This window comes from Anoplopoma fimbria, chromosome 4 (assembly GCF_027596085.1).
Source record: "Anoplopoma fimbria isolate UVic2021 breed Golden Eagle Sablefish chromosome 4, Afim_UVic_2022, whole genome shotgun sequence".
NCBI classification, from domain to species: domain Eukaryota; kingdom Metazoa; phylum Chordata; class Actinopteri; order Perciformes; family Anoplopomatidae; genus Anoplopoma; species Anoplopoma fimbria.
This window is the reverse complement of record NC_072452.1, coordinates 21,882,240-21,896,739: the sequence shown is the minus strand read 5'-3', so window position 1 is coordinate 21,896,739 and position 14,500 is coordinate 21,882,240. Positions and strand designations below refer to the sequence as shown.

General features: G+C 42.8%; 1 protein-coding gene across 1 annotated transcript in view; it reads right to left on the bottom strand.

The window, feature by feature from the left end:
* Positions 1 to 14,500, bottom strand: part of rapgef2b (Rap guanine nucleotide exchange factor 2b) — a 104,795-nt gene that overhangs the window by 39,591 nt on the left and 50,704 nt on the right. The window contains 2 exon segments of the mRNA XM_054597637.1: positions 8,843 to 9,010; positions 12,015 to 12,090. Of these exon segments, the coding sequence (XP_054453612.1) occupies positions 8,843 to 9,010; positions 12,015 to 12,090 (244 nt within the window).

The window sequence follows — 14,500 nt, the reverse complement described above, 5'->3', positions numbered from 1 at the left end:
CCCGAAAATATCTGTTCTATTTCTGTCAACGTCTGATATTTGGTTATTTATAACTATAAACACAGATTGAGCTTTTGGTGTTTGTGCTGGGAATGAGACGCTCAATTTAACAAAGAAAGACACAACGGAACAAAAAAAAAATGTATATTTATTATATAATAAAGGAAATACATGAACTATGACCCCTCATCCTGACTTTTAGACATTCGAGTCGTCTTTACTGTATTTGCAGATAAAAATGAAGCTGAAACGATCAATTTGTCGATGGAGAGAAAATGTAGTATTTCAATAATTTATTTGTGGTTTGAGTCATTTCCTAATCAAAATATTTGCTTCTCAAATCAGAGTAAACTGTATATATTTAGGTTTTGGACTGTTTGGATAATATCAGCTTGGATTTGAGACATTTTGCTTGTACCAAATGATTGATGGATTTTTCTGACAGATTAATGAATAAATAAATAATAGCTGCAGCCCTATAAAAGAGTAATTCCAAACAAACACACAAAGATTAAGGAATGCTGGAGGTATAAAAGCTCGGAAAAAAGTGTTCAATGAACCGTTTCTTCTTTCACCGCCGCGGTTCATACACAATGTCTTTTCACAGGCTTTTGTATCTGGGCACAGCTGAAGCAGAGCAGGTTGTCACAAAGGACAGCTCTAAAAATAGGAGCTCAGCTTTTTTTTTTTTTTTTTTTTTTTTTTCTTTCTGCGGCCTGAGAGTGGCAGGTTTGTTCTCCCTGCAACCGCCTTTTTCCCAGCAGGGGCTGAACTGCTCCACACCTTAAGCTCTGATCTCTGCAAACCCTCTTCCTCGCCATCCACTTCTGACCCCGGGCACGGCACGACTCGGTGATGAAACGCCGAGATATGACATAAACCCATCGGGGATTCTATGTTTGCATGCAGCACAAACGGTAGATTCATCTTTCAAACGGCTGTGTTATGCTTGGGTAAATGTCTTTCAAAGCCATCATAATCAAACACTTAGCACATTAACGGCACCATCAGTAGATCATCTCCACATTGGAGGCAAGACCCCCGACACAACCACACCCACACAGCAGGAATGATGATAATCCATAGCGCCCCAAAGACAGTCAATACCATTATTGAGCACATCAGCAGAGCGGCACAGCGTTTGGGGAAAAAAATGATGCACCTCAATCAGCTTAATTGTTGCCATTATCTCAGTTTACAGGCCCGTAAGCTGAACCAGAGAGATGTGCATCATGTCTCTGTCATCACCCGGCAACATGATGGAGTCCATTCTCAGCTAGGCATGTTCATTCTTCAGATCAAACAGGATAATGTGTATGGAAGCAAAAGGGAAGAGCGTTTTTTTTTTTTTTTTTTTTTTTTTTTTTTTTTTTTTTAAGAATTCAATTCATGTTGCTGTTGATGTCATGGTGATACACAATTGGTTTCCCTCTTTGACTTTATCAGCCTCAATGCCAGCAAATGAAAGGTTTTTATTAAGGGAGTCTACCAGAAGCTACAGATACGACGACAAATGAGAAACAGACGCAGATAAAAAAAAACCACCAGCAGGGAACACAAACACAGAGAGCTAGGAAACACACACACACACACACACACACACACACACACACACACACACACACACACACACACACACACACACACACACACACACACACACACACACACACACACACACACACACACACACACACACACACACACACACACAGAGAGAGAGAGAGAGAGAGAAAAAAACACCAAACAACATTGTCAATAGTTACCGTACCTGTGGTTTATTGCATTCCTGGGAGCCAGGTTAAAGGAGAAAGCCATGGAGAGAAGCAGAGGAGATGAAAGTTATCAAACATGCCACTTGTCAGTCGAGGATGAGAGGAATAGAAGGTGGAAGTTTCACTGACATGTTGAAAACAAAAAAAATGCAGCATTTTGCAACAAACTGAGGGGGGGAAAAAAAAAGTGCCGTTGTTAGACAGCGACTTATTCTTGCTTCATGCCAAGTGAGATTAAACACTTTCATTAATCACTTCCCGTGGCAGAAATCCAACTCGTTTCAGTGTTCAACAAACAATTTAATGTGTACTGACAGAAAAGATTATATCAACCTACTGGCAATATCTTTTTTTCATTGTTCTGGGACTCAGCGGGATTAATGCATTTTCAAGGTGAAAATTCAACTTTTCCCTGTGCTCTTATAGCCAAGGACAAGGCAGGGAACACACACACAGAAACACAGGGCATTATTATTCTGGCACGCACACACATCCTGCCGTTGAGCATGCCTGCTGATTACAGATCAGATCACGTTGAATTCGAGACAACCTCATTACCACTGCGGGACATTTTTTGACCTCTAGGCGGACAATAGGACTCTTAATTATAAAAGGTGCTATGTGTAATGATTTTCAAAATCACTTTATTTCTTCTAAATTAACATCGAAAGCCTCGGCACCTCGAAAAGCAGGAGACCGCAGTGGAGGAAGCATCCCGCCTCAACCTCATTCCTCTCTCGATAGTTACAGCGTCGGACCGTTTCCACATGAAATGATGCTTGCTGCTTCGTTTGATTAAAAAAAACGATCCGACGAGAGATGTGACGTTTTCAAATCAAATCATCCAAAGAAACAATGCAACTTCAAAGTAAAGAAACTGTTTGATTTAAAGCTCAGGACAGCACTTTAGCTGCTCATGCTAACGCTAGCTCCGAAGGCAGGATGGAGCTACCTCAATGCAAAATATTATCGATGAAAACAGCTTAATACTTTGGGAAAAACACTGCTGTGATTGATTGCCGACAGATAGAAGAGGAGATCAATACTATATTAAAACTGGAGCCAGCAGCAGGTTAGCATAGCGTAGCATAAAGACTGGAAACGGGAGGAAAGAGGCACTCTGGCCCTGACAAAAAAACAACTTTATTCTAGTTTTTATACTCTTTATAAATTGGGAATAAACTAATCCAGACATAGCATGTTCATTAGTGAGCTTTATAGGTGCTGGAGGGCAGATTCTGTTACCTTTGGACAAAACCAGGCCGGCTGTTTCCGACTGTTTCAAGTCTTTCAGCTAAACTAAGCTACCCATCTGCTGGCTGTAGCCCACATATTGACCAGACAGACATGAGAGTGATATCATTTTCTCATCCAACTCTTTGCCAAATGATCAAATTATTCCTTTAATGCAAATTTGATAAACAAGCACATTAAATGAATCAGCCCCAATAACAGTTAAGTTACGATACAGCGGATGTGATGTTAATGTTAAGGGAAGCTGGGCTGTAAAGCAACCACTTTTTTGATCGAGATCGCCAATATTTCCATTCATTTATCATAATGACACCGTTGTCTCAGGGTCATCTCATTCACATGTAGGCATTTTATATATTTCTAAGAGCACTGTCAAGCATAAATACTTGACAGTGAAACTGACGTGGGACTCCTGCTTATCTGGAATAAATCCACTTCCACAAATACCTTAAGGCAATTAAACAGTAGTCAGAAGACGAGTGAGCAATGTCAGAGTCAAGGACGCTCCAGCAGAGCACACGGGGGCTGACGGACACGTCGGCTGTTGCGGGGATTAAACCTGTGACCTTCCGATTACAGGGCGGCCTCGCTAACCACCAGGCCGCCCGGGTGGAGGAAAAGAGTAAAAGGAGTATTGATCGACCGACTCCTGCTGCTTGTATAATTATAGAACAGCTGTTTGGAGCCTCGGACGCCCTACCGGCCACAGAGGAAAAGCCCAGAGGAGTTCAGAGAGTTTGGAGTGTCTGGGGCCCCGGGCAGGAGAAAGCAGATGAAGAGGAGAAACGGAGGACATAAGGGTAAAGGAGATATTGGAAATTATCATAATATGTTACAGATAAAAATCAGGAGTGTAGCGTTCAGTAAACATGAGGCGCCGATGGCGGCCGCATCAACATTTTCATTTCAAACTGAGTGACAGCACAAAGACATTGAGTGAATGGCTGAGTGAGAGATCAGGGAGAAAATCTGTGTGTATATATGTGTGTGTGTGTGTGTGTGTGTGTGTGTGTGTGTGTGTGTGTGTGTGTGTGTGTGTGTGTGTGCCAGGTCGACAGCACAAATGGCTGTTTATTCAAGGAAGAGATAGCGTGTTTGAGATAAAGTGCAAAATGGAGAGCGACTGATAAATGGAGATTATCAGCCTTTGCAAGGGAGAATATAGAAACATCAAGTGTGTGTGTGTGTGTGTGTGTGTGTGTGTGTGTGTGTGTGTGTGTGTGTGTGTGTGTGTGTGTGTGCGTGTGTGTGTGCGTGTGTGTGTGTGTGTGCGTCTGTACATTCGTGTGTATGTGTGCATGACAGATTGAGAGAAGATAGAGAGTGAGAGAGAAAGAGTGATGCTGGAAATAACCGGTGTCCATTCTGAAGAAGGCACCGTAGTGTTACTCCACTGCTGTGAGCACACAGGAGACATGTGTTGAATCATAAACACTGTCCTCTTTCACTGCGCGGATTCATCCAGGACACATCTGCGGCAACAGAAATGTATTTTCATACAGCCAAATCCAGATTCAAAACCCCTTTTTAGATGCCTGGGTCTTTGCTTCTAATGGTGGCAAACTACACACTTAAGCTCAAAGTGACAGCTGCGTTGCTTTTTCACGCATTCCAGATGAGAGCGGCCGTTAGATCACTCACGTAAAAATGTGGCACAATATGTCCGATAACAAGAAGAAGAGCATGAGAAGGAGGTAAAAAAACATATCTTACGTCATACCTTAAATCAAAAGATTTCAATGTTTAGAGGAAGGTGTGGTCTTTGACAATAAATCTGACAGGCGCGTTAGAAGTGAAGCCCAAACTGTCGTCTTCTACCTTAGAAGTTCTGCAAAGGTCCGTCTATTCCTGCATTACTGTAATGCACGAGTAAAAAGAGAAGGGTTCAGCCACCGCTTGATTCACACAGGTTGGGTTTTGTGCTTATTGACTTCTGTTTTCCCCCAAAACCACAGAGTCAATTGCAGCTTCGTGGGCGGGATTAGGAACGGAGACGTCATCTTCCTTTAAATTATATATAATAAAAAAAATAGCTTTCAAATGAAACCAGTAATTTGCATGAATACTGTTCTTAATTCCAGAATCTGTATTTACATTTTCAAGAAACAAATGTTTATGTTTTACATTATGTTTGAACCCTGATAGCCAAATAATCCTCACTTCATACAGTTTATAGAGAGTAAGGGGGGGGGGGGGGGTAGCTGTATGTGTGTGTGTGTGTGTGTGTGTGTGTGTGTGTGTGTGTATGTGTGTGTATGTGTGTCAGCACTCTCCGAGGGAGTTCCACCACTGGGTTACAATTACATTTATATTTTAGGGTATTAAGCTGGGACTCTTCAAAGCAACTTGCAATGACTGAGTGTGTTCAGTTCAGCGTGTTGCTCAGGGACACACAGCTGTTCATAGACTCTCTGCCCACGGCGGGGATCGAACCTGTCACCTTGGGGATACAGAACGATCTCTCGCAGACGATGGAGGCCACGCTGCCACTGGAGAGGCTTTAGCTATTTGAGGATTCAAAAGCAACACTGAGGATGGAGGCTGATATTGATACGGCACATCTCATCGTGATCACAAAAACAGAACTTAGCCGTCAAGTATTTAATGAAAGGTTTCATAATTTACGAGAGCAATAATGAAATAAATGAATTTAATGTCTTTTATCTTATTTGAAACATTGTTTAAATAGCAAGTAAAGTAACTATTGTGTACCTTATACAATATATTGGAATAACTACCCAAAAGTATAGTTTAAACAAGACTCTAAAAAAACATTAAAATGCTACTTAAATGCATCAGTAATAACAATAAAATATATAATTATAAAAGTCTGACAGGAGCATTAGCTATATACTTTTGATTTGGACACATTTTGGAGATAGTGTGGTTCTTTTACTTTTTTTACACTTCAATGTCTGCCAGCATTGTCCTGTCTATTACATGAATTAAGGTAAAATCCAATCTCTGAGATACTGCTTCAATAAAACAAGAGCTGACAACAATTGATTGGTTAATCAATCAGCCAAAAATAAATAAATAAAAACATTGACAATGGATCAACTATTTAAGTCACTCATCCGTCACAAATGTGAGGATGTTCCGCTTCTTCTCTCTCTCACTCTCTCACTAATTTAGAGGACAAAAAGTAACAGTAACCTTAAACGGAGAGCTCGACAATGATAATAATCACCTCGGCCCTGAGGAAAACAGACTTCTCTTCAGTATTTCTTACATTTAAAGAGCTTTCAAAGCTTCAGATCAGTGGCTCCTCTGATGTTTTCCTACCTCGCCTCACATTTGCCTTCATAAGAGTGACTAAGCTGAATAAAAAAAATAAAATAAAAAAACCTTGCCTGCCAGAGAGATTTCCTTTTTCTTCAATCCCAAGTTTCTCCTCGGTGCATTATTCTCACCTCCTAAATACGCCTCGGGGTAGGAGGGCGGAAAATCTGAGCGCTGCCTGGCATCCTAAATGCTGGAGATTAGCTTGCTATGTCAGCTTAGCATCCGCCCAGATGCAGCCTCTCTGCCGCTCTGCTCCACTCCACCCCTCCGTCAGCAGCAGCAGCAGCAGCAGCAGCAGCAGCAGCAGCAGCAGCAGCAGCGGCGTACTGCACTCTTGTTAAGTTAGCTCCCTTCCCTACTGTACTTCTAAGTGCACTCGACCAGAGCCCATTCGGGACTGCTGGTTGCCATGGCACCCCGCTCCATCCTTCCCACAGGAACGGCGCTGGAGCGGGGAGAGCCGAGTGTGCGACGGGTGATGTCGGGCCATGCGAAAGTTCAGTGCAGTCTTTTGAAGCAAAAACACAGCGAGTCTATATTTAGGGATCAGGGTGGGGCTGGAGGGAGAAGATGACGCTTGCCGCAACCTTTATTTATTTTTTTTATTTTTTTTAAGCGTGATTGTTTCACAGGGTTCCAAGGAGAACCGGGTGCACTGAACAGAATCCCCCAGAGGGAACGTCGGGAATGAAGGGAATGCAGTGAAATTGTGCAGAACAGGAAACGCCGTTTGTAAGAACTGCATGCTGGGTATTTGCATCATTAGTGTGAAAATGCTTTGCTTCCTATTCCCAGGGAAAGAAAAAGCAGAGAAGGGAGAGGAGCTGGTGCACACACGACGGGCAGCTAACTCTTCCTCTGCTGGAGTCAATACTCAATACTCTTCCACAAATATGCTGCAATCTGATTGGATGAGGGTCTTCGCTGCCAGAGCACCAAACCACACTTCTGCTTTCACTTTTCATCAAAAACAATCCCTCAAAAAAAACAAAACTAAGTTTGCAGACGTGTCCAGCTTCTTAAATGCTGAATAAGGACTTACTTAGAAGTGAAAGGAGTGTTTTAAATACAGAATATTTAGCACTGGGGTATGATTTGACAAACAAATGTCTTTTAACACCAGCCCAACTGTTGAGTATGTAAATGAGGGTTCATAAGAATAGAACAGCTGCGAGGCTCATGGAAGTGGGCACCATCTGACACAGAACGTTCTCCTCCTCACAAACTCTCTTATTCCTCCTCCATTGCTCTCTTTCTTTAAGTGGTTCCTATAAAAAAATATCATTAAATCATAATATACTCTATTCTCAATCATCAACTGTCCCAATTCTTTATTGTATGTACAGCAAAACAAATGCCTGTTACTTAAAAAAACAATCAAGACAGTGATGAATATAAGAATCTTCATAAATGAATCTTGAGATTGTGGGATGATGCAAATCAATTTGTTTCACAGATAAATTCAATTATATGTTACAGCTGTACAGGAGTGATACAACTTAAGTGTCACTTTTTCCTCTGAAACAGGGGCTTGAAATAAGATGCCTGTTAAAATGACACTACTGATAGAATCTATTTCATATGTTTCATTGAAATGTTTTTTTTTGCTTGTGAGCCCATCACATGAACCAGCTGTCCTATTGAAGTGATCGTCCTTTCACACATGCACTTTCATTTGAATACATTTAAAAACCAGAGCATGTGAATTTCACGTTTCACAACACAGAGGAAACGTTTGCAACCCCTCACATTCATTTCAGAGCCTTTCTTGGATCTCAGGTTGGGAAGCACTGCTTAAAAAAAAACACACAACTTTTTAACCAAACTACTCATTTTCACTTTTACTTGGTTCAATGATCAAACAGGCATCTCCAAGGCATAACTCTCAAGGACACACTTTCTATAAATCCAAGGAACTGCATGACAATATTCACCTTGAATGTGCTTCGCAACACGCTGACATTTTTAACATTCACACAACTGCAGAGGCAACTCAGGACAGATGTTAAAGCGATGCATTGGTGAAGGAGTGTGTTAGGGTGCAAAAGCTGGAGAGAAAAGTGCTAAAAACCATCAGAAGTCATTTCTGCCAACAAGAGGAACCACGAACAAACAGCATTTTTGAATATGCACGTATAAAATACAGTATATAGGATGATCAACAAACCACAAAACATGTATCACAGAGAGGGGGAGGACCGGCAAACCAAAGCCAGCACAAGCTACAACTTCATTCTACGCAATTGCAACGCTCCAGGGAGGAGGGATCGGTCCACTCTCAGGGGGACAAGGCTGCCCCCTTCCTCGGGACACATCCAAACACAACAACCTACAACCGATGGGAAAGCTGAGGCCAGCACACAGAGAGGAAACACACATCTGGTGTAACAGGGAAGACAAATGTTCAGCGAACACCAACAACAACAGGTCCTGAAGAAGGAGCAAGACACGCAAAACCCAAGAGCGACCCACAGCGATCCACCGCAGCGCAGGGTGAACGCACAGACAAACCGTCGGCATCAACTCACCGTGTGGTATCCCCGGTCTATGGGCGGCTTCCCGGTGGGGTACGGATCCACGGTGTCGATGATCGTCTGCCTCTCCCCCTTCTGGTTGATCTTCCGAAAGCGCCGACGGGACTGTCTGTGCGAGGCTTGCCGCTGGAAGTACTCCTCATTTTCATCCATATAGTCCACCTGGGAACGATAGTGAGGGAGGGAGACGGAGAGAGCGGGGAGTGACTGTCTTCATCTTCACTCACGCCCAAAGCACACAAACACACAAGCCCCAAAATAAACCCCACCCTTTTTCTTTACTCCATCGCAGATTCCTTCCACCTCCTCCTCCTCCTCCTCCCCTTCCCTCCCTTCCTGCCTGCCTGCCTGCCGCCCCTCTCGTTGCGTAAAAATAGAAGTGTGTGTGGGATGCACACCTACGTCAAAAGGGTGCTCACAGCGCGAAAAAAAAGAGAGACAGAGGGAGATAGAGAGCGAGGAGAGGAGATGGAGAGCGGCGGGGCGGGGCGGGGATTGATTGACAAGGCTGATAAGCACAGATGGAGCCTGACGGAGTAAAAGACAAGATGATGAAACGGACGCACCCTCAACTCCGTGTCTGTTAAACGTATTAACTGCAATGAAATGCATGTTAAAACAAGATTTTCATTTTTAATGAAATTCAAAGGAGGGGAAAAAAAAAAAAAAAAAAAAAAGGACATTTTCCGAGTGGAAACTGGCACACGATTTGTGCAGTGAAGTCATATTCTAGTTTTCTAAAGTATTTTTGGTTGAACGGGACCACTCTGTAGCCTGGCGGGCTTTGGGTCACGCTGGAACAAGATATTTAAGTTTATTTTCTTTCTTCTTCTTCTTCTTCTCCTCTGGACCCATTCCTCTCTCGCTCACTCGCCGCTTTCACTGCGGCTTCACATTTCACAGCGCTCAGCCTCTGGGATTACACCAGTAAAAAAAAAAAAAAAATCCCTCTGCCATACCAACTGCTGCCATGACAACGGCAGGGGGGGGGGAGCGAGAGCGTAAAAGTGTGATTGTGTGTCTAATAATTGCAAATCTCGGAGCAGTGTGTGCATTCGTGTGGGTATGTATAGAAACTGTGACACTTATTATTATCTTCTTTTTTTTTTTTTTTTTTCCTAACACGTTGGTGTCTTTTCTCATGTTTCTAACTGTGTGGTCTTTCTGTGTTCAACACAAACTTATAAGGGGGGGGTTAATACATATGTATCTATATTTTTCAGCAGCACAAAATCCTCCTCGGTAATTGCAGGGCGGGTTGACACCCATTATAGCAAAAAAAAAAAAAAAAAAAAAGGGGGCAAGGCCAGAAAGTGTCTGCATCGAGCAGAGCACAGGGTGTTATTACCGACGGGTTTGTGAGGAGCTGCTGATACAGGATCAGCTAACAGAAGCCCCCCACCCCCACCCACCAAACTCCCCTCCATCTACAACGGCACACTCGTGGAGACATGGCAATTACAGCATGTGATGTGCTGTGGCTGCAGAGCGGTGCCAACCAGTCGTTATTATATACTGTCAAGAGTCCAGACGTGGGTTATGTTTCACATCTTGAAAAAAAAAAAAAAAAAAAAAAAAAAAAAAAAAAAAGATATGCATGCAGAGGGGCGGATTTGTAAGTGCTACATTACATTACAGTCATTTAGCAGACGCTTTTATCCAAAGCGACTTACAGTCAGTAGTATATTACATATCATTCACCCATTCACACACTGATGACAGGCTACCATGCAAGGTGCCACCATCAGACTCTAACTAACATTCATGCAACATCCAGTCCACACCGATGGCAAGCCTTCAGGAGCAACTTGGGGTTAAGTGTCTTGCCCAAGGACACATCGACTGCCGAAGCCGGGTATCGAACCACCGACCCTCTGATTGGAGAACTACCTTGCTCTCCACTACGCCACAGCCGCCCCTCATGCTAGAAATGAGGGAGAGGGAGCGTGTGGTTTTAAAGTAGCGTGCATGAAATCAAAATCGACATCAGCACCTTAGCAGTGGACAGATCGGGTCAGTCGGAAATCAAACTGCCGTTGTGTATCGGCTTCATATCGACGCAGCGTGCACAGATTTGCTGGATATTTGAACAGCTTTGTTCACTGCCCCTCAACACTCTGATACCTGGCAAACACAATATTAATTATGCTTTTTCCTCCGTGCTCCTCCTCCGTTTGGGGGTGGATTTATGGAGCATATGATGATAGGAAATGTACAAAATGTAAAAAAAAACTCTTTGTACTTTTAGTGTCTATCTGCGGGGGTTCATGTAAAGCATTCAGCTGATACAAAAAGTTACGGCAGAAGAAGGGTGAGCTCTTCTTTCACGTTACAACTCGCAAATGTCTGGTGTAGAGTGCCAACACATGACCAGATCATGCTGCATATACGTTTTCCTCTCAGCAGTATAAACGTCAGCTGACAACATGGGTTTGTCTGTAGTATACTGCCGCCCTTTAACACAAACGAATCAGCAGAAATGCATGTGTTCTGATATCTGCAGGCCTCGGAGAGCTTCTGGTGAACAGATGATTGAGACGGGAATGATTTGCGTCTCAACTACTTCTTTTGTGAGCCAACGTTTGATTTGCCATAAAACTGGGTCAGAGATTTCTAGCAGTCGTGGACTGGAGCAACTCACGCGCACACACATGCTGGACAATAAAATACAGCTGTGCTTTAAGGCTGCGATGAAATGTCAATATGAGGCACTTATAAAAGATTAGTAGAAAAACATCACAGGACCAGCTCTCTGCTATACTGGCGTCAGACTGTTTGGTGATCCTCAGAGTAGAGCTCACTCTTTACACATGAAGGAACTCTGAAATCAATCAATCATTATCCACTATGCTAACATCAGAGAAAACTGAAGCCTAACTTCAGTCGTGTGGAGCCCAAGCACTGCTGGATTAAAGAGAATAAGGTATTATTTTAGACCAGATGAATGTAATTCACTTGTTAGGATAGAAAAGAACCAGAGTAGGAGCACTTTGGTTTACAAAAACACAATAAAGGTGTTTGGATTTGGGTTATAATGACTTGAAAATTGGCATTTGGGTGGGAAAAGCTTCAACAAAAAATTAAAAAAAAAAAAAAGACATTTGAAAAACGATATTTTGTGTGCTTGATGCCAGTGTGCTAAAAGTCTGAAAATAATGGGACTCACCACAATCATCTCTGAGGGTTCCAGGACGATGCACTCACATCCACGCCGCAGGCTGCCGGCTGATCGCTTCCCAAAACTGGACAGGAAAAAAAAAAAGAAATTAATGAAATGATGAGAAAAACAAGAATTTGGACGTCAACATTATTAGCAGAATTAAAGCAAAGCCGTTAATGTTGTTTCCCCCGGAAAGTCTGCTAATGGCGTATTTCATTTAGAGTTTTTAAGCTCACACTGACATCCGAGGCGTCTGTGTAAGTCAATCGGTGAGTCTGTGCCCGACATTTTAAATATGCTGTATGGAATTTCTGTATTAAATGTTGAACAGAGCAGCATTGAATGGACAGTTCCTCCTTTCAGCTGGGACCACTCCCACCTGAAAAGGGAAACACCCGCCTCTGGAAAGGTCCACTTTCGTCGACGTCACAGTTTGTACAGTATGTAGCGCCTAATGAGAGGGGAACCGGGGAGCGTTGAGAAAAAAAGCACCAAAATGTCTCAGAGGAGGGCAGCAGCCACGGAAACTCTGAGCATGAGGAGATCCAACTTGTGGGTTTGGTGTAGAATGCAGCCTTTGTCGAGCGGCCGACCTCAATGCAGAGACACAAGGATTTCCTTGTTTGTCATTTATAACATCTTTTCGATTCAGAACGCGACACGCATCTCGTCGGTTTGCTGATTGTTTTGCAAGATAAACTCAAGTGACTCCAAGAAGACGGACGGCTGAAGAGCGTGAGCGGCCTTCCTCGTTCAGCGCAACGTTGTTTTACATTACTCAGATTCAGCAGCCGGGATCTAAGTTTACATTGAGTCAATTGGGTGTGGAAGCTGAAAACGTGTATTTATTATTAATATTTCAGAGCTGAAATAATTATAACGTAAAACATTCAAACAACAGAGCAAACAATTACAAGAATAACCTCGTTGATGGACGGTAGACAGACAATAAATCAAAGTAGTTTCTTTCATTTCTTCATTCATTTTTTATTGTCTTATTTTACTTCACATAAACTTATTTCTATATTCTAGTAAGTTTCTTTTTAAACTCTGTTTTTTTATTGTTTAGAGCTGCAACAACTAATCATTGGATCATTGGATTATTTAGTCATAAGAAAATTATCTAGTTTGATAATCAAATTATGGTTTAAGTCATTTTTAAGCAAAAATGCTGCTGTATATGATGATTTTCTGCTTTTTCTTGTCTAATGATATCTTTTGGAGTGTTAGTTGAGCAAAACAAGCAATTTATGGATGCCCTGGAATGTTATGATGGCCGCTTGTCACTAGTTTTTGACATTTAAAGACTAAACTATGATTGTTTTAGATCAATCCCATATGCAAATGATCTCACATTAGAGACCTATATCCTCATCTCTGGCAGTAAGTCGCTGTTCTTTCTCATTTCATACACCGGCGTCCGTTGAGGCCTTTTTTTCTTGTTGAACTTCAGTGTGTAACCGATACAAAGTGAGTAACTGCCGGTGTAGAAAGTTCTCCTCTGGTCTCACAGTGAAGTGAGCACCGGTTTGGCTACCTGTGTTGAGGCTGTGGAGGTGGCAGCTTTCATCAATCACACCGACGGGTGCAGACCTCAGGCACAGCGTGGTCTAAATGCTTTTGGGCCTCGGGCTTGTGGCTACATGTTGTGGGCACGGCTCGATCAGGCTGGAACATAAATACCAGCCAACTGCAAAAGAGCCGGCGTTACTCTACCTGACACTCTGGCAAAGAGCAAATAATGATTTTTTTTTCTGGGGCCTTTTATTTTTCTAAAAAAGTCAATTTCGCTTACTTTGCTTTTTCTCTTTCTGCCTCCTTTCACAGTCAAGCCTTTGTCATGTTTTGTGATTTTTTTCCTCTTTTGTCAGCCGTTCTGTTGTTTTCTCTGCCAGGGCTGCAATTTTACTTTGACTTAATTGTTTCTCACTTTCTGACGCCTCTTGAACAAGAGTTTGTCCAATGAGGTCCACGTGATTACAGCGAGCTTCTGCTGCGAAGCGCAAACTGAAATCAAAGACGACTTCAGTGACTGGAGCGGATCTGATGAAGGCAGTGACGGGGTTACTGCTGATGGATGCCGTTCGCTCTGCCTGAGCCTCGGTTTAATGCGTTTTAACTCTGCTCGTAGCCGGGATTCCACCACAGGGCCAAACAGAGCAGCAGAACGGAGAGCTTACTCCGTATTTTCCCCTCACGAGAAGACAAAAACGTTGTAATTCTTTTTGCAACTTATTTTCCAGGAAAGATGATTTGTCAGCTGGGCAGCAGCTTCTGAGGAACGAGCGAGTGCTTTTTGATCCGTTTTATTTTGTTTTTAACAGACGTCTGGAGCCGGTACCAGCTCTGATCCTGTTGAGCCTGCCTTTGGCCCGGCTCTGCTAGGAGTGAATCCAACCAATGCGGAGTCACGAAACACCAAACACGCTGGGCCACCAAAAATGCTAACAACAAAGCGACGTGTTCAATCATGTTTCCTCCATTAGACATTC